This window comes from Microtus ochrogaster, chromosome 7 (assembly GCF_000317375.1).
Source record: "Microtus ochrogaster isolate Prairie Vole_2 chromosome 7, MicOch1.0, whole genome shotgun sequence".
Taxonomy (NCBI): Eukaryota; Metazoa; Chordata; class Mammalia; order Rodentia; family Cricetidae; genus Microtus; species Microtus ochrogaster.
The window spans coordinates 78767297-78786908 of NC_022014.1; the positions used below are offsets into that span (position 1 = coordinate 78767297).

Genomic DNA, 19612 nt, shown 5'->3' on the forward strand with positions numbered 1-19612 from the left:
TTTTTTTTGGTTTTTCGAGACAGGGTTTCTCTGTAGTTTTTGGAGCCTGTCCTGGAACTAGCTCTTGTAGACCAGGCTGGTCTCTAACTCACAGAGATCCACCTGTCTCTGCCTCCCAAGTGCTGGAATTAAAGGCATGTGTCACCACTGCCCGGCCTCTTACTAAAATTTTCATTGTGTATATTCATTGTCCCTACTCCTGTGTTATCTAAGGACACACTCACGTGTCTATCATAGAGGGAGCACATTGTCCCCTGCTCGTCCCCTCCCATTTCTCCCTCTCCTAGTTGTTTCCTCTGTTCTTCTAGATCGGTTTGCTTTTCCTTTCATGTCGTTTGTGTGTGTGCGTGTGTGTGTGTGCATGTGCATGTGATTTTGTATCCATGTCAAATTTAGGAGCCAAAAATGAGAGACAAAATGCAAACAATATTTAAGAGGGGCTTAATTCACTTAATATATTCTCTCCAGTTATATCCATTTTCTGCAAATGATAAAACTTTGTTCATGATGACCAGAAAAAAGCCCTATGTGTACACGGAGCACATTTTCCTTCTCTGTTTCTCTGCTGTTGGTCACGGAGGCTGGCTCCATGATTCAACAAGGATGTGCAAATGTCTGTGGTATTGACTTGGAGACACAGGAGCCATGTAGCTGTATCTAGCTGTGTCATACGGTAGATCTATTTTGAGGTTTTGATTATTTTGTTTTGTTTTTGTTTTTTTCAAGGCAGGGGCTCAGTACGTAGCCCTAGCTGTCCTGGAACTATGTAGACCAGGCTAATCTCGAACTCACAGAGATCTGCCTGCCTCTGACTCCTGAGTGCTTGGATAAAAGGGGTTGCTACCATGCCTTTTGAGATTTTTGTTTGTTTGTTTTTTTGAGACAGGGCTTCCTGTTATAGCCCTGGCTGTCCTGGAACTCCATCCTAAAACCAAGCTGGCCTCGAGCTCAGGGATTCACCTGCCTCTGCCTCCTGAGTGCTGGGATTAAAGGCATGCGCCATCATGCCCAGCGTTATTTTGAGGTTTTTGACAGCTTCCGTATTGAATTCCGTACTGACTGGAGTGCTTTTCGTTCCCACCAGCAGTGGATGTCTTTTTGTCCATGTCTTTGCCAGCACTTGGCTATTACTTGTGTTTGTTTGTTTGTTTGTTTTAGTTTTTCAAGATGGGTTTCTCTGTAACTTTAGGGCCTGTCCCGGAACTAGCTCTTGTAGACCAGGCTGGCCTGGAACTCACAGAGATCCGCCTGTCTCTGCCTCCCAAGTGCTGGGATTAAAGGCGTGCGCCACCGCCCCTGGGCTGTTACTTGTTTCTAGCTGCCACTCTGACTCAGGTGAGATGGAATCTCAGTAGTTTGGGTTTGCATTGCTCTGATGGCTGGTGGGGTTGGGCGATTGTCTGTGTTTACCGGCTGTCTGCAGTTCACATTTTGAGAACCAGCTGTCCATTTTGAAAGCTCTTTTATTGACTGGGTTGTTCGATCTCCTGTTGGTTAACTTTCCTAGTTCTTACTATAGTCTAGATGTTAATGTTCTTCTGTCAATGGTATAGCTAGACAAGATTCGTCTGTCGGTTGTCTCCATTCCGTTAACAGTTGCCTTTGCCACACAAAGACTTTTGGCTGTCAAGAAGTCCCATGTGGGTCTGGAGAGATGGCTCAGAGGTTAAGAGCATTGTCTGCTCTTCCAAAGGTCCTGAGTTCAATTCCCAGCAACCACATGGTGGCTCATAACCATCTGTAATGAGGTCTGGTGCCCTCTTCTGGCCTGCAGGCATACACACAGACAGAATATCGTATACATAATAAATAAATAAACATTAAAAAAAAAAAGAAGTCCCATGTGTGATCGGTGGCATTCTTCTTATTTTTCAGATTGTACTATTCAGTTGTTCCGACTGCCTTTGGTAAACACTTTCCTTCCTCTACTGAATCCTTTTTGTACTTTTCTTAAAAATCAATTGTCTAAAAATGTCTGGATCTATTTCTGGCCTCTCAAATACCAAGCCAATACCACATCGCTTTGAGTGCGGTAGTGTTTTAATCCTTGACGTCACGTGGCATCTTCTAACTTTTGTATGCTTTTACTCCACCCTTGCTCCACTCTCCCTCCCTCCTCCTCTCCCCTCTCTTTTTTTTCTGCTTTTTTGAGTCTCATTATCACTTGACAGATCAGGATGGCCTGGAATTCACTGTGTAGCCCAGGCTGGCTTCAGGCTTGGGACAATTCTGTTTCAGCTTCCCAAGTGCTGTGCATACCACTGTATCAGGTTAAGCAATCCTAATCACATAGAAAAATATTTCTCATACTGCTTTTGTTTGTTCTGGTTTTTTTTTTGTGTGTGTGTGTGTGTGTGTTTGCGCGCACGTTCACATGTTAAGAAAAAGTCTTCATTTGCAGTCCAGGCTGGGGTTGTGGGCATGAGGCACCACAGCTGGCTCTAATCTTTATTTTATAGGTGTTTCCCTTTCCCTGGAGGTCCTGGTCCCCACTGGGGGGCTTCTCACAGCAAGACTGTCTCCTGCTGCCATAGATAGCTTTTTCATCCGGTGTGTGCTTTTGGTGTCGGATAAGCACCTTCTCTTCTTCGCGTTTCTCCTGTCAGTTTCTCCTTCTGGTTATTGCTCTCCAGAAGCCTGCTGTATTCTCCTCCTCTTCCTTTTCTTCCCTCTTGTTGGCTATGGCATCCCTCTGCAGCCCAGGCTGGCCTGAACCTTGCTCTGTAGAACAGGTCGCGGCACTCTTGGAGATCCTCTTGGCGCAGGCTCCTGAGTGCTGGGATTACAGACGTAGACCACCGGACCTAGCTTCTCAGTTTCCCTCTCTGTGTTCTGTATTGCGGGGACTGCTGAGACAAATCAGCCGATGAGGAGCCTTTCTGTCTAGCCCCGCCACCTGAGTTCAGGTCCTGGCCCCATGTGACAGAAGATAGAATCAACTCCTGCAAGCTGTCCCCTGACCTCCACACCTGTGTCATGCATTCCCGTCATAGCCAGCAATGATGGCACGTGCCTGGAATCCCAGCAACTGGGAGGTAGGTGGATCTCTGTGAGTTTCAGACCAGTTTGGGTTACAGAGTGAGTTCCAGGACGGCCAGTACTCTGTACCCTGTCTCAAAACAAAACAAACAATGCATGTGTGTTGTGCAACTGAATGAGGTATTCCAGACACGCTCTGGTATAAGCAAAGATCAGATGTCTTTCTTGCTGGGAAGAAGGCATGTCTGTTAACTGTTAGCCGAAAGATAATGAATTTTGAGTGCCATGCGCACGCTCACATGTTGGAATTGTGTTTGACTAAAGCCATTTATGGTGGTTTTTGAGCCCGAGCTGAGGGCATATTATTCTTTTCAGTTAAACTGAGCTATTGGATTTGGCTCGTCTTTGCAACCTGTTGCGATCTCCTTGGATCCTGTCTTTGATATTTTTCCCCGGGTTACGCTATCTAAGAATTTGATTACCATACCATCTGTTTCCTTCTTCAAGCCATTGATAAAAATATTGACTAGGGGGCTGGAGAGATGGCTCAGTGGTTAAGAGCATTGCCTGCTCTTCCAAAGGTCCTGAGTTCAATTCCCAGCAACCACATGGTGGCTCACAACCATCTGTAACGAGGTCTGGTGCCCTCTTCTGGCCTGCAGACATACACACAGAACATTGTATACATAATAAATAAATAAATAAAAAAAAAATATTGACTAGGATGCAAAGGATGAAGCCGGATAGCTTGGTGTTGAGACCTTCCGCTCATCGTGGCGTTAACACACCAGTTAGTTCCTTCTGGTTTCAGGTACTTAACTAAGTATGGGCCCATCAAATACTGTGGTGTGTTGAGCAAGGCCGCCGTGCAAGCCTACCTAATGCAGATTGTATCAGAAGGGTCTAGAAGGACAGGCAGCTCCCAGCTCATCCTCAGCTTGAGCCTTGGACCTGTACTTGTTTTTTGGCCTCCGTTCTGAGCTTGGCAGCAGGAGGACCATCCATCCCTTCTTTCCGTTAGCTACTTGTTGTGGCAAACCAAGATTATTATAATTTTCTCCTAACTCTCCTGCATGTCATGTCTTCCCCTTCTCCCTCTCATTTTTTTTTTAACTATTAAATACTCGAGTCTCCTGAGGAACTGTCAGCAACTCCTCACGGCCTCACGGCCCTGGCCTTTGGGGCCATGTTGGTCTGAGTCCTTTCCTGTGTGGGTGGGAGCTCTTCACCTTCTTCACTTTCTACTGTCTCCCAAGAGGGCTGCGTGCCTTTCTCCTTAGTGCCCTCTTGAGACGGGTAGCTTCTGTGTGGGCTGCCCCTTGCCCAGCCCTAGCCTCACCTCAGTTCTCCTGAGAGACTTTTCTGGTCCTGCGTCCCATGCTCCCCTGCTACCTGCAGGCCCCTGAAGCGCCTGTTGTTTGGAAATTCCTGTTGAGTACTTCAGGGCCAACCGGAATCATAGCTGTTTTTAAAATTACATTTTTATTGTTTTATTATTTACTGACTTTCTGCGCGCGTGTATCTGTGCAGGCTCATGAGAATCACGGTGGATGTGGAAGTCAGAGGAGTTGGCTGCCTGCAACCACGTAGATCCTCAGGTGGTTAGCTTGGCAGCAGGTGTCTTTATCGGCTGAACCATCTCACCAGCCCTTAGCTATCTGTTTTTATAATAGCCCTCAAACTGTTTGTTATACATTTCTCTGTGGCTTATGCCTGTAGTCCCAGCTGTATGGGAGGCTGAGAACAGAGGGCTAAGGGTTTGAGGCCGTTCTGTGTACGGTAGCATATGCTGACAGTCCCAGACCCCGAGAAACTGAGGCAAGGAAAGCAAATCTCTTTTCCTCAGGAAGAGATGTTACGTCTTACACTTTGAAGGCCATCGTTCCTTACCCTCTTTTGTTTTGTTTTGTCTTATTTATTATTATTTATCTATTTATTATGTATGCCTGCAGGCCAGAAGAACACATGATCTCATTACAGATGGTTGTGAGCCACCATGTGGCACTGGGAACTGAACTCAGGACCTCTGGAAGAGCAGCCAGGGCTCTTAACCACTGAGCCTTCTCTCCAGCCTCTTACCCTCTTTTGTGAGGCATAAGGAGTGGAGCATGGTGGTCAGCTTTCTGTTTCTGGAATACAATCCCAAGATAATCACTGAAGAAGAGGGAAGCTTTGCTTTTGGCTCCTGGGTTCATGGATGGAATCATATACCAGGAGCTGTTTTGTGCCTGGCTTGTGTCTCGCAGCAACCATTTGGAGATCCAGTTAGATGGTTGTATTATCGGTCCTACCCTTGACCTTATCTCCCGGTGGTTCCATTGCATCGGGAGACTGAATTTGTTCACCCATTCTCTTGTGAATGGACACTTGAACTGCGCTGGTTTGGGGCTATTGTAAATAAAACTAAGGGTAACTTTTCTTTCTGCACATGTATGTGTGTGTATGCGTGTTTCTCATATGTATGACAGCATGTGTGTATTCATATTCATGTGTGTGTGTGTCAGAGCTGATGTGTTTCCCCCGTCTGCTTTTCACCTTGTATATTGGAGAGAGGTGGACCTTCTCACGAAACTGAAAGTGTGGCTGTTTGGCTAGTCGAGGTAGTCAGCTTGTTCTGACTCCACTTTCTCTGCCTTCCAAATGCTGGGGTTACAGGTGGGTTGCCGTGTCTTGGGCATCGAGACTCCAGCACCCACACTTACATGGAAAGTACTTTGTCTTCTGAGCCATTCCTCCAGCCATGTCTGCTTTATCGCTCTTGGTTTTTTTTTTTTGTTTGTTTGTTTGTTTGGTAGTTTTTCAAGACAGGGTTTCTCTGTAGCTTTAGAGCCTGTCTTGGACCTAGCTCTTGTAGACCAGGCTGGCCTTGAACTCACAGAGATCCTCCTGCCTCTGCCTCCTGAGTGCTGGGATTAAAGTCACCACCCCGCTCTGGTTTTTTTTTTTTCCGAGACAGGGTTTCGCTGTGGCTTTGGAGCCTGTCCTGGAACTAGCTCTGTAGACCAGGCTGGTCTCAAACTCACAGAGATCTGCCTGCCTCTGCCTCCCGAGTGCTGGGATTAAAGGCGTGCACCACCATCGCCTGGCCTCTGGTTTTTGTTTTATAAAATATTTGGGACTAAAGAGATGGCTTCATGGTTAAGAGCACTTGTTGTTCTTCCAGAGAGTCTGTTTGGTTCCCAGCACCCACACAGTGGCTCCCAATCATCCCCAACTCCAGCCCAGGGAATCTGATGCCCTTTTCTGACCACTGAGTGTGCACGGGGCACACACATAATACACATACATACATGCAGAAAAAACACCTATATACATGAAGTCAGTCTGACTAATTTAAACGGATTTATTCATGTGCTTAATGCACCTGAATGTAGGTTTGTGCACCACATGCTTTGCAGGTGCCCACAGAGGGCAGAAGGAGTTTGTTCCTCTGGAACTGCAGTTACAGGGGCTTGTGAGCTACCATGTATCGAACCATGGTCCTCTGCAAGAGCAACAAGGGCTTTAAACCGCTGAGCCATCTCTCTGGCCTCTGCATATCTCTATTTGTGTGTGTGCGCGCGCACGTGCCGTTTCACGTGTGTGGAAGTCGGAGGACAGCTTGCAGGAGTCTGTTCTCCCTTTTTACATGTGGATGCCAGGCACTGCACTCAGCTCATTGGGCTTGGCAGCAAGGGCCTTCCACCTACGGAGCCGTCTGGCTGGCATAAGAAATATAATTTATATTTGTATTTTAACCTTACAACCTCATGCTTGCAGACTTCATACCGTTTTCTGGATACTGTATTATTTATTCTGTAAACAGAAGCGGTCTTCCTTTAACATTTTTTTAAAAATTAAAATCTAAATACATCATTTTCCCCCTTCCCATTCCTCTTTCCAGCTCTTCCTATGCACCCCATGCTCCGTTCTCTCTGAAATTCATGGCTTCTTTGTGTGTGTGTGTGTGTTTTGTTTTATTTTGTTTGAGACAGGATGTCACTGCGTAGCCCTGGCAGTCCTAGGACTCAGCATGTCCACCAGACTGTCCTTAAATTCATAGAGACCCACTTGACTCCGTCTCCCAAGTGCTGGATTTTAACTTAAAGGCATGAGCCACCATACCTGGCAAGGTCTTTATTTTTTAAATTGTTTCACACACACATACACACACACAAACACAGAGAGAGGGAGAGGGAGAGAGAGAGAAATGACTATATATTCCTAAGTATTTAAGTACAATCTGCTCAGTCCCTATGATGTTTGTTACTTGTATGTATATAATTTTAGGGCTGTTTGGTATTGGGTAACCAGTTTGGGGGCTCTTCCCTGGGAAAGTCTATTTCTCCCATATGCGGTAACCCTTGGTTGCCTGCAGTTCTAGAGTTGGGGCCCCATGAATTTCCCCCTTCCTTGTTGGCATGTGTGTTGCGGGCGTCCTTGCTTAGGTCTTGTGTAGGCAGTCATGTTAGTGAGACTCGATGGGTGCAGCTTCCCTGACATTTCCAGGAGATGAAATCTTGCAGCAAGTTTCCTGCTCCCATGACTGTTACGGTCTTCCACGTCCTGTTCTGCTATGATCCCTGAGCCCTGGGTGCAGGAGCTGTGTCAGGGGATATGTCAGGGGCACTTGCTCTCCACATTTTGACCTGTTGTGGTTTTTCTGTGATAATTTCTGTCTGTTGGTGTGCACGGAGACTTTTCATTTCAATCTCTATACCTTCTGTTTCCACTGTGTACACATGGAGGTCAAGGGACTTCTACCATGTGGGTCCCATGGCCCAGACTTAGGCTTGGCAGCTTGAGTCCTTATTCCTTTTTCTTTTCTTTTCTTTTTTTTAAGATTTATTTATTTTTTTATGTATATACCGTTCTGCCTGTATATATGCCTGCAGGCCAGAAGAAGGCACCAGATCTCATTACAGATGGTTGTGAGCCACCATGTGGTTGCTAGGAATTAAACTCAGGACCTTTGGAAGAGTAACCAATGCTCTTAACCTCTGAGCCATCTCCCCAGTCCCTGAGTCCTCTTTCTTTCTTTCTTTCTTGCTTTCTTTCTTTCTTTCTTTCTTTCTTTTTTTTGGTTTTCAAAACAGGGTTTCTATATGTAACAGTCCTAGCTGTCCAGGAACTAGCTCTTCTACACCAGGCTGGCCTCGAACTCACAGGGATTCACCTGCCTCTGCCTCCCAAGTGCTGGGATTAAAGGCGTGCGCCAACACCGCCCAGCCGAGTCCTTATTCTTGACCTAGATGAACTTGAGTGTCATTTCTTGTTGTTCATCATAGTAATGGCTACTATGGTTTATTGAGCACCAAATACTGTACCAAGCTATTTTTCATAATTATGCTATTTTTCATAATTCTTATGGCACTGCTGTGAAACAGGTGTTGCCACATCCATCCTAAGGACAAGGAGCAGAAGCCGAAAAGGACAGATAATTTACCAAGATCCTTCAGTATCTGATACGCGTTGGAGCTGAGATTTGAACCCACAGGTGTTCATTTAGCTGTGATGCGTCTGTTTTTTGCAGTGAGATATAGGCAGAGCTGGCCCTTTAAGGGTTCTGCGCCTGATTTCAGGTCAGATGTTAAGAACAGTCCTCTCCCAGAATCCCATGTATGGAATAATGGGAATACAGAGACTCTTAGAAAAATGTCATGTTCCTGGCTGCCCTCTGCACTGCTGTGGTTCCAGCTGGCCACAGTCATTTCCCTCTGGTTGTGTTGGCAGAAGACGTTAGTAGGAACAATCCCCTTCTGGACCCTGGTTCCTTTCCCTGTGTGGTGAAAACCTTATTCAGCCCCTGCTGGGATGGGGTGTCATGGGGATCTCAGCCATAGCTGTAAACAAGGCTCAGGCCACTTGGTCAGAGTGGCCTTGGAGAGGAGTGATTTGGCCTCTCAGGATCCCATTTCAGTTGGCTGCCAAAGACTGAATGTCACCGCTTCGCAAGGCCACTGCCAGCGTCACTGTCTCTGACCCTGAGGGGGTGTCTCAGCTTTGATTGAAGGTCCTGGCTGAAAGGAAGGGGTAGGGAGAAACTTGGCAGCCTCGCAGGTGACATCAACACGGGTGCCGCTCGGAGGAACTGGGTGGGATTTGGGAGTGGAGTTGGTGGCTTCCAACCCGAGTTTCCTGGCTGGCCCTCTGGACATAGATTTTTAATTGTTTCTCGACAGCTTTTTTTATGGGTCAGCTCTCCGAGGCCTCTGATTCCTCGTAATGAGGTTGGCCGTGGCCCTGGAGAACTGCCCTCATCAGCAGGTTAACGCTTCTCCGAGAGGCGGCCTCTGGCACCGGGCCAGATCACTCTGTCACTTTTTATTGAGAACATGCCCTGAGCTGAGATTGTGAAAGTTGTGTTGGCTGCCAGGACGGAAGGGTGAGGATCAGGGCTCAGGTGGGGCAGGTGGGACTGGTGTCAGGGTCACATGTCTCTGTTTTTGAAGCAGGAGGGATGCTGAGATCCAACCCAGGCTATGGCCCCTGCTAAGCGCCTTGTTCTGACACGGCTGCATTCCAGCCCTTGGGCTGGTTTCGTCGTCCAGGCACCTAGCTGGCTTTTGTCACACTGTTGTCAGATCGGCTTGCTCATCCTGGCCGACCTCTGCCCAAAGTGCCTGTCTAGCACTTCTGTCACCCACACAAGAGGCTCAGAAGACCCGTGGGCATGCATGTGCCGGCAAGTGTGGCACCTGCTCAGCCCAGAGAGCATCGTGTGCCTGCTTCCGCCCGGTCTCTTTCCGGCCTCCCTCCCGATGTCCCTGATGACTTGGCTTGTGTTGTGGTAGATTCCAGATGACTTTACCGCTGTCTTCAACCCTAGTTGTGGGCCTCATCCAGGGCTGACTCCTGAGGGACACCACCAGAGGGCCAGGCCAGCAGGGTGTTGCTGGTCGGGCTTAGTTGAGGGCGTCCTTTCACACAACAGTCTCCCAGTCCTGTGACCTTGTGACCTTATTTACGGGCTTTCTTTCCTCTTTTTCCCCCAGATGCTGTGACTGTGGCAGACTCACCGGGGTTTGTCCATGTTGGGGAGGAAGCTTCCTTCCAGGTGTGACTGTGTTCATCTGGGCATGTCTGAAGCACCCTGTGCCCATGGACCTGAAGGAGAAGCATCTGGTGGGCCCTGCTCTCTTGCTGTGTGTCTGTCGTGGGGGTATCTCTATTGGGCTCCCCTCCCCTGGGTTTCCTGAGAGATCTCCAGCTCGAGGTTTTACACTGAGTGTGAGCAAGGGGGGTGTCATGAGGCCTGTGGGGGATATAACTGTGACCCCTCCTCAGGTCACTATTGCCAGGCTGTGATGAATACAGGTTAAGGGGAGCCCGGCTAACATGGCTGCATGACAGCAGGCTTTCTGATTGGGTTTGATCCCAAGCCAGCTTTGCCCAGAGCTGTGTAATTTGGTTTGTTTGCACTGTGCTAGGGCTGTGCCCCAACCTGCCTGGCCATGTTGAGGACTGCTGGGCACCCTGTCTGTGGTTAGGGACAAGCACCTCATCAGATTCCAAACACAGCTGCGTGCTAATCAACAGGACTGAGCTGGGCCTGGTGGTGCGGGTCTGTATTGTCACTTACTGTAGAGGCTGAGGCAGGAGAATTGCAAATTTGGGGCATGCCTGGACTACAGAGTGAGTTTGGCAACTGGGTGAGGCCTCCTCTCAGAGGACAGTGTCCATCGAAAGTCCTCAGGCCTGAGTAGTTCAGGCAGGGAAGACTGGCCCTGCCTTCAGGCGCTCTCGCTGTCTCTGGATGGAAGTAGATTTAGAATAGTCTCCTCCTGTGGCAAAGACTGCCCCCGCGAGTGCTTACCCACTAAGCAGTCTTGCCAGCCCCAAAAGGATCTCTTCAATAACACGCTGGGCTCCAAAGGTGAACTCTAATGATAATACTACCCAGGTATCTCAGCCGGCTTCTTGGAGAAGAAGGATTAAGGGGAGTTTGCATGGTGACAGTTGCTCCTCAGGTGGACTATAGCCAGCGCCTTAGTCCAGGACTGGTTTGCCTGTCCCTGGATGGCTTTTAGCACCTGGTCCCCTCTCTTTCGGACCCACTGGTTCCCAGCCTGTCTGGAAGCACATGGCTGTGGCCATGCCAGCTTGAGCCCTGTTTCTGAGCTTTTGAGCAGGCAGTGCAGGAGTGGGTGAGAAGGAAAAGGACCATGTTGCATAGCACCCTGTGCGCTCTGAGGTGTGCCCTGGAGCAGGGGGAGCTTTGCTGCCTGGTTCTGTCCTCACAGAGACTAGTACAGAGGCTGACCCCGCCCATCCCTCTTTCCTGCTCCCAGCAAAGACTTCCTGCCCTTAACCTCTGGACTGCCCAGCCCCTCCTTTCTGTCCCCATTCTTCTGTTTGGCAGGGGCCCCACAGGGAGGTACATAGGCCAGTGAGGGGGAGGGGAGAGGCCAGCTTGTGCTGGGAGGTGCTCTCTTTCCTCTCAGCAGCTGGAGAGGGTGTAGTCTAGGAGACAGAGGGCCCTGGAGAAGCACGCTCAGCCTCCAGCCTGCTCTCCAGCCAAGGGACCCATTAAGCTGTCCTCAATCCCTGGGGCGTTGTGTCACCATGCTGAAGATGGCCTATCCATTAGCAGAGGAATGTGTCTTACCTCTCCTTTACCCAGAGTGCCTGTGTTGATTTCTTTTATGTCAAACTAGGGACCAGTGTCACTTGGGCCAGGCTTAAAGTGCAGCCTGGGAGCCTTTTTGCCTGTTCCTGGGCCTGGTGGCACATGCCTTTAGCCTGAGCACTCAGGAGACAAAGGCAGGCAGATCACTTGAGTTCGAGGCCAACCTGGTCTACATACACATTGAATTTCAGGACAGCCAGCGCTATACAGAGAGACTCTGTCTCAAACAAACAAATATACAAAAATCAAACCAAAAAGAGATCACGGTGTACCCAGGCAGCCCTGGTCTCTACTGTGCCTAAATATAATGCTTCCCTTTGTGGGTCAGTGACTTGTGGGATCTCTAGATCTCCTGGAGGGAGGGCGTTAAAATCCTAAGAAGCCCTTTTAGATGGCCTACTCTCTCCCTCTGCTACTGGTCTCTTCCTCCAGACTCCTAGAAGTCTCTGCAGGAATCCCTGCTGGCCACCCCTCCTTGCTGCAGGATGTGCTGCTATTAATAAAACCCCAGTTCTCTCCCCTCCTCCCTGCAGCTCTCACGGTGGAGGTCTGCTGTTGCCTGGGCTCCGCTTTCCGAGAGGCAGGGAGCTCAGCCACAGTGGGATGCTTACTAGTGACCTAGGGGTGGTGGACAGGTAGTCTGGCAGGAGATTCAGAATCTGTTCCCCAGGGTACTCCTGGATGCCAGCATTTGCCCTGGGGGCTCCAGGTCTTTGACAGCTCCCTTCGTTTGTCCAAATATCCCTCCGTCCGTCTGGCTGTCCTCTAGCTGGATCTCCCCTCTGTGCTCACCCTGCACTGGACTCTTGGACATCAGGCAGATCGGGGACCAACTTTGGCCTCTCAGCCCTCCTTTCTTCACCCTCCTTCTTCCCTCCCTCCCTCCTCCCTCCCTCCCTGTCTGCCTCCCTCCCTCTCTGGGCTGCTGTTGCTGCCTGCTGCCTCCTCCTCCCTCCCTGAATCTGCAGCGTGACTGGAAATAGGCTGAATTAATCAGCAGATTGAAGCTCTGCTCCACTGCGCCCAATTCTCTGCAGCACCGGCCTCTCACTCACACACGGTCCGGCCCTCTCCCCTCTTCTGGCTCACACAGTCTCTCACTCTCTGGTTCTGTTCTGCGTCTCCTTCTCTCCTCGAGGGTGGTGTTGGGAGTGACCATACCTGACTGCTTGTCCCTCAGGCTCTGCCCCATGCTCTTCAGGCAGGCAGAGCTATGGATGCCCCACCAGGGCAAGCACAGCACGGTGAGTATGCCAGCTTGGCTTCCCCAGCTCCTACTGCCTCCTGCCCTGCTTCCCAGGGTGTCTTTGGGTTATGGTTGCCAGAGGAGTCCTGAAGATGCTGCAGGGCAGGATGAGCCTGGGGTAACCAGGGCTTTGGAAGGAGATTGGGACTGAGAACCGAAAAGCTAGTGTGTCTTGGAATGGCCAGCCAGGTTTTCAAGTTATCCAGAGCAGCCTTGGGGACTGAGTTTCCCAGAGGGGAAAGGATGCTGGGTCCCAAAGCTCCATGTACAGGTGACGAGAGCCCGGGGCCTGGCTTCCATTCCTTCTCTATAATGAGGGGACTTTTCCCCCTGCTGGATCACTCAGGTAACCGATAGTTCCTGGGTTTCGGTGGCTGCTGAAGATGCAGAAGCAGGTGGGTGGAAATGCTGGGGTCTGCGTGAGTCTACGAGGAAGGAAGAGGAGTAAGCAGTGCTGCTCTGCCTCTGGCCGGCCAGGCTGCAGACGAGCCCAGATGTGCCGGCTGCAGATGAGCCCAGCTGTGCCAGCCAAACTCAGAGGGATTCCGCTCCATCTGTGCTGACTACAGCAGCTCTGATGGGGTGACTGGCGAAGGGACCCAGCTGATTATAACTGGTGGCCGTCTGTTGTCAAGGCAACCAGTCAAAATTTATTTTGTAACCTGCCTTCCTGAATATATAGCCATAATTTTGCTGCTTCTGAAGCAGGTGGAGTAGGAAGAAAAGTGGAGCGAGCCTCAGAAGTGCCCGACAGGAAGATGGGCTAGGTGCTGGGGGCCGGGGGCTGGGGCTCCTTGCTGAGGTAGGTGTACCAGCTATTGGATGCTGAGTTATACACCTTGGCAGTGGGGTCCCGCTCAGTGTTAGATTACTGCTGGCGACTGCCAGTCATTTTGCCCTCGTTGTTCCCCACAAATGTTCGGTCCTGCTGGTGCTCCTCCTCAGTGGTGGAACAGAGAGAACCAGCCCAGCTGGCGAGGGCATCCAGCCTCCCAAGTCAAGACTTCCTTTTTTCCCAGCATGGTGGGCAAATCTCAGCGCTTAGGAGGCAGAGGCAGGCAGATCTCTGACTTTGAGGTCAGCCTGGTCTACGTAGTGGGTTCCAGGTCGGCTAGGATTACATAGTGAGACCCTGTCTCAAAAAAACCCAGCAAAACAGAACCCAACCAAACGACAGCAGCTGCCTTTCTGAGTCAAGTTGTTTCCTCTTCGCTCTGGCTGAGTGTGAGCGCTGACAATAGTGGGAAGGGCTGGCTTTGCCTGAATGACTTCAGCACCCTTCTGCCCTGGTCCCTCCTGGCCCCACAAGTCCGTCTAGGGGTGCCAGTGCCAGGGAAGGGGTGAGTTTTTAGCATCAGAGAAAGAGGAGAAATCTCTCGTTAGCCTTGGGAACTTAAGGCACATCAAAACGTTCCTCACCCTTCTTGACCTCAGTAGGTAAAGAGAAGCAGGCCTTTGCCTGTGCTTAGTTTATTTATTGTTCAGATAGTAGGAACTTGCTGCGTCTCTCAAGGCGCCCAGGAACACGGAGTGCTCCGTGTCACTCTGCCTGTTCCTTACCAACCGGTCCTGCTTCTCCTAAGTACGATGGTTTTCCACTGAGTCCCTTCCCTCTGGATCTTCTGCCACCTGGGGGAAAGCTCAGGCAATGAGGGTAGCAGTGATCTGACCCTGAACACTAGCCCTCCTTCCACAGAAGGGTGAGCCGAACAGGCTTAGGAGTTGGATCAGCATGGTTGAACCTTGCAGAGAGTAGGCTGGCTCAGAAGGCCCAGTCCTCACCTCAGGCTGGCCAGCCTGTGTGGGCAGGCACTTCCTTTGGGCAGCATGTAATTACAGAATAGCTTATTTTCCCTCTGCTGCACTGTCTTTAATCCCCTGTCTGGAGTTGGTGCCCCCGGCCAGACACAACATGCGGGGGCAGATGGGCAGATGCGTGCAGGCAGCTCTGCAGGTGTCCTGTCCACGGAGCATCTGTCACCTTCTGACCGTGCCTCCCCTGGAGAAGAGCAGAGTATCTGGGACAGGGAAAGCAAGTGATGACGAGGCGGGCGATCCTGGGCTCGAGGCTGCAGAGAAGGAGGCAGGAGATGTCTGGGTGGTAACGGTGTAACCCCTGGAGTCAGTGAGTGCTCTGCAGGCCTGGCTAGAGGAGGGACGTCTCTCTGGTTCCCTGGCTTCTCATAGACTTCTCTCAGTCCTGCAGGGAACTGCTCCTTCTTGGGCAGAAGGTCCTAGCTCGAGGTCCAGCAGCTTCCCATGTTACCTTACAGCCTGTGCACGTCTCCTGGACCCTTTTACTGCATGTCCCATGTCTTGGGCATGCAGCCCTTACCTCTCGCCGTGGTCCTCTCTCCCTCCTCTGTTTTTAGAGGTATGGTCTATGGATCCTGTCCTGTCCAGGAACTCTTGTATCCGGCTGTGGAGAGGAAGCCAGGAGAAGATGGAGTCCAAGAGGAGAGGCTAGTGTGAGGGAAGATGCTGGGGGCACAGGCCTCTTACTCTGGCCCCAGGTCCTCTTCCTTCCTTCAACAGGGCCCAGCCTGCCCTTTGGAGCCCTTTGTCTTTCTTATCTAGAGCCCCCAAGAAGGCCTCTGCCCTTCTAGGAAGTTGTATAATGGATCCTAGCTGCACTGAATGCTTGATTTGGACCCCGGGCTCTGGAGGGTCAAGATCCTACTGGCTTCAGGCAAAGGAGCTAAGAGTCGCCAGGCAGTGGTGGTACACACCTTTAATCCCAGCAATTGGGGGTACAGGCAGGCACATCCCTTGTGAGTTCCAGACCAAGCTGGTCTACAGAGAGAATTCCAGGACAGCCAGGAAGGGCTATACAGAGAAACCCTGTCTCAAACAAACAAATAAACAAATAAGAAGCTGAGACTCTTGGGGTGAATGCACCCTGGAAAACTGGGGTGGCCAGTGGTGAGGTGGACACTGGGGACTCTATGTATACCTACAATTCAAGGTGTGTGGCACTGGGCCCCTGCCCCTCAGGCCTGGCAGGCCCTTAGGGTCATGGAGGTGTGTGTCCCACCAAAGCCAGATGGCGAAGGAGAAAGCCAGGGGATACATTTGGAACTAGTCAGGAAAGAGAAATGTAGAGTGGCCTACCATAGGCAAAGCCAGAACAGGTCCCTGCAGAGGACAGAAATGGGGCCATTGGAGTGGCGAGGTTGGACAAGGAGTCAGAGCCCTTCGTTCTCAGTAGACAGTCTTGAGGTATCTTGGGCCAAGAGTTTGCTGCTTTTGCTTGGACTTTTCCTTGTGGAAGCTCTTCAGGTGGCCTCTGGGGAAGACTTGTTGCCCCTTCAGAACTCTGTTTCTTGGTTCCATTGCCTTGTATTTTACAGTTGGAGATCTGTCCACTGAATTCACCCTGACATCAGCTTCATCCCATGATGTGGGAGTGATTTCTTTCTAATCTGTTGCTTTCATTGGTTAATTAATAAAGAAACTGCCTAGGCCCATTTGATAGGTCAACCCTTAGGTGGGTGGAGTAAACAGAACAGAATGCTGGGAGAAAGAAGCTGAGTCAAGGGGTCGCCATGATTCTCCCACTCCAGGCAGATGCAGGTTAAGATCTTTCCTGGTAAGCCAGCTTGTGGGCTACACAGATTATTAGAAATGGGCTAGATCAATATGTAAGAGCTAGCCAATAAGAAGCTAGAACTAATGGGCCAAGCAGTGTTTAAAAGAATACAGTTTCCAAGTCGGGCGGTGGTGGCGCACGCCTTTAATCCCAGCACTTGGGAGGCAGAGGCAGGTGGATCTCTGTGAGTTCGAGACCAGCCTGGTCTATAAGAGCTAGTTCCAGGACAGGCTCCAAAACCACAGAGAAACCCTGTCTCGAAAAACCAAAAAAAAAAAAAGAAAAAAAGAATACAGTTTCCATGTAATTATTTCGGATAAAGCTAGCCAGGTGGCAGGAAGCAGCCTGCCTCTCTTATTACAACAATCCCAGAAATTTTAAAATTTTAAGTTTTGGTCAGTGGGGTCAGGATGGTATCCAGACAGGCTCCTCCTCCTCCTCCTCTTCCTCCTTCTTCATTTTTGGTTTTTTGAGATACAGTTTCTCTGTAGCTTTGGAGCCTGTCTTGGAACCCACTCTGTAGACCAGGCTGGCCTCAAACACACAGAGATCTGTCTACCAGCCTCTGCCTCCCCAGTGCTGGGGTTAACAGCATGTGCCACTATCACCTGGTCTTTTTTTTTCTTTCTTCTTCTTTTTTTTTTTTTTAAGACAGGGTTTCTCTGTGTAGCTCCGGCTGTCCTGGGACTCGCTCTGTACACCAGGCTTACTCTGCCTCCCTGAGTTCTGGGATTAAAGGCATGTGCCACTATCACCTGGTCTTTTTTTTTCTTTCTTCTTCTTTTTTTTTTTTTTTTAAGACAGGGTTTCTCTGTGTAGCTGTAGCTGTCCTGGAACTTACAGTGTGGACCAGTCTATCATCAAACTCACAGAGATCCGCCTGCCTCTGCCTCCTGAATTCTGGGATTAAAGGCGTGTGCCACCACCCAGCTGGCATGTCTTTGAAAGCTGCAGGTACCACTGCAGGCTTTGTTTGACGTCCCCTAACTAAGGTGCCATTGGGATCGTTGAAGCTATTTCTGTGCTCATCCATTCAACTCATTCATTGAGTTTGTGTGTGTCTAGCATTGTCTGTTGTGGTTCAGTGGGGAGGGCTTGTGGGAATAGGAGAATTCCTTTTCAATTCTGTACCAAATACTATACCAAATTCAAGGAATTTAAGGTACAGTGAGAGAGCCAGACATGCAAATCCAGAATCAATTCCATAAGGTACAAGCTGAGAGCCAGGTTGCCCTGATGCCCTTAGACCACAGACCTGAAGAGCAGCTCTGGGCTTTTGGGAACTGTTTGTCGCTCCCACGGGAGATGATATTTGAGCTATCTTGAAGAAGCAAGAGTTGCCTGGTGGCAAGTATGTCCTTGGTCAGGAAGTACGCGTCCCTTTGCACGTGAGCTGAAGGAGCAAGGGCTGCAGAAGGAAGAGCAGGGAGAGGCTGGGAGGCCACAGGCTCCTAAGGCCTCACAGAGCAGGCGCAGGACTGTGGCAGTAGAGGAGAGGAGGCTGCAGAAATGGCTCAGTGGAGAAACATGCCTGCCATCAGCCTGACAACATGAGCTGGGTCCCGGGGACCCATGTGAAGGAAGGAGAGAACTGACTCCCGAAAGTTGACCTTTGACACAGTCAGTCAATCAAATATCATAAAAATGTAAAGATAAAGGGAGTCAGCTGTTGAGGGCTGGGGTTTGCGGTGGGTTTGGAAAAGGTAAAGAAGGGATGGGAAGGAAAGGTGTGGGGGCCAGGTTAGAGCCTGGGGTGGTGCAGAGGTGACTGGGTAGTGGTGGTGTGGGAAGAGAGGTGACCGGCACAGATGAGTTTGGAGTTTGGGATATTTCCTGTTTCCTGTAAAGCAGCTCTGAGGCAGTCAGTAGACAGGCCTGAGTTCAGAACGGGCCTGGCCGGGAGTGAAATGCAGGTCTTGGAGCAGGGAGGTGGCAACGGTGGCAGAGGTCTCCTGGGAACATCCACCAGCTGGCAAGGATGGGCTGTGGGATGAGCGGGGGGGGGGAGGGGGAGCAGGTATGAGTAATTCTCAACACAGAGCCCAGGTGGAGGTCCCTGTGTCCCTGTGCCTCCACTGTGGAGAGGAGACGGGCCGAGTCGCTGTGCTATCATCTATAAGAACGGCTAGCTGTCTCTCCCCCTGAGATTATGTCCTGCCTAATTTCTAGTGTCACAGACCCTGTCTTGCGAAATAGTGGTGCTAGAAGGCAAAGGTGGCAGGGTCTTCTTTTTTTTAATTTTTAAATGTTATTATGTCTGTGTCTGTGTGTGTTGGTCAGAGGACAGCTTACAGAAGTTGGTTCTCTCCTCCTACCACATAGGTCCTGGGGCTTGGACTCGGGTTATCATGCTTAGCAGCCCACACCTTTACTGGTAAAAACATTTCACCAACCTGCTGTAGAAATTCCTACCACCAGTAAACTTTAAGTTACCCGCCCACTTGGGCATGGCCTCTTATTTATGCCTATGTAAAGCATGCGACTGGCCTCTTTTCTGGCTGTGGGATTTGATTGCTGTTTTCCGTTCCAGCAGAGGATTGTGATTTGTGAGTCTACCCCTAAATAAATAACCCTGTCTTATTCTCAATTCTGAGCTAGTGTGGGATTTCTTTTAAGTGTCCTTCTTCTTCTGGTGCCCCACGATGGGCGCCAGTTTGTAGTAAGAGGGGCTGCTTGTTGGTTCCCGGCCGCTTAGTCCCAAAATAATCACACAAAAACTGTAGTAATTAAACCACTGCTTGGTCCATTAGCTCTGCCTTCTTCTTTTGTGTGTGTGTGTGGGGGGGGGTTTCGAGACAGGTTTTCTCTGTAGCTTTGAGCTTGTCCTGGACCTAGCTCTTGTAGACCAGGTTGGCCTCGAACTCACAGAGATCCGCCTGCCTCTGCCTCCCGAGTGCTGGGATTAAAGGCCTGCACTACCACCACCTGGCAGCTCTAGCTTCTTACTGGCTAACCCTTACATATTAATTTAGCCCATTTCTATTAATCTGTGTATCACCATGTGGTGGTCTCTGGCGGTGGCTCCATGGCTTCTCTCTCACTCTGCCCTTCTTCCTCTCACCAGCCAAAAGTTTTTCTTAAATGCCTTCCCCAGGAATGACTAAGAACAACATCTGAGTTAACTCTCTTAAAGTTAAAGAAAGAGATATATTCCAGGCGGTGATGGCACACACCTTTAATCCCAGCATTT

General features: G+C 50.0%; 1 protein-coding gene across 6 annotated transcripts in view; it reads left to right on the plus strand.

Annotated features, from left to right (window-relative positions):
• The window catches only part of Tmem94 (transmembrane protein 94), a 36302-nt gene that overhangs the window by 2653 nt on the left and 14037 nt on the right, over positions 1-19612 (plus strand). For 2 of the 6 annotated variants that reach the window (XM_005350737.2, XM_026780974.1), the window contains exon 2: positions 9954-10083. In XM_005350737.2, coding sequence (XP_005350794.1) covers positions 10060-10083 — 24 coding nt within the window. In that variant the 5' untranslated portion in view covers positions 9954-10059. Of the gene's footprint in view, positions 1-9303; positions 9344-9953; positions 10084-12525; positions 12832-19612 lie in introns of those variants that run through there. The other 4 variants (XM_013347613.2, XM_026780976.1, XM_026780973.1 and 1 more) reach the window with 3 other exon arrangements.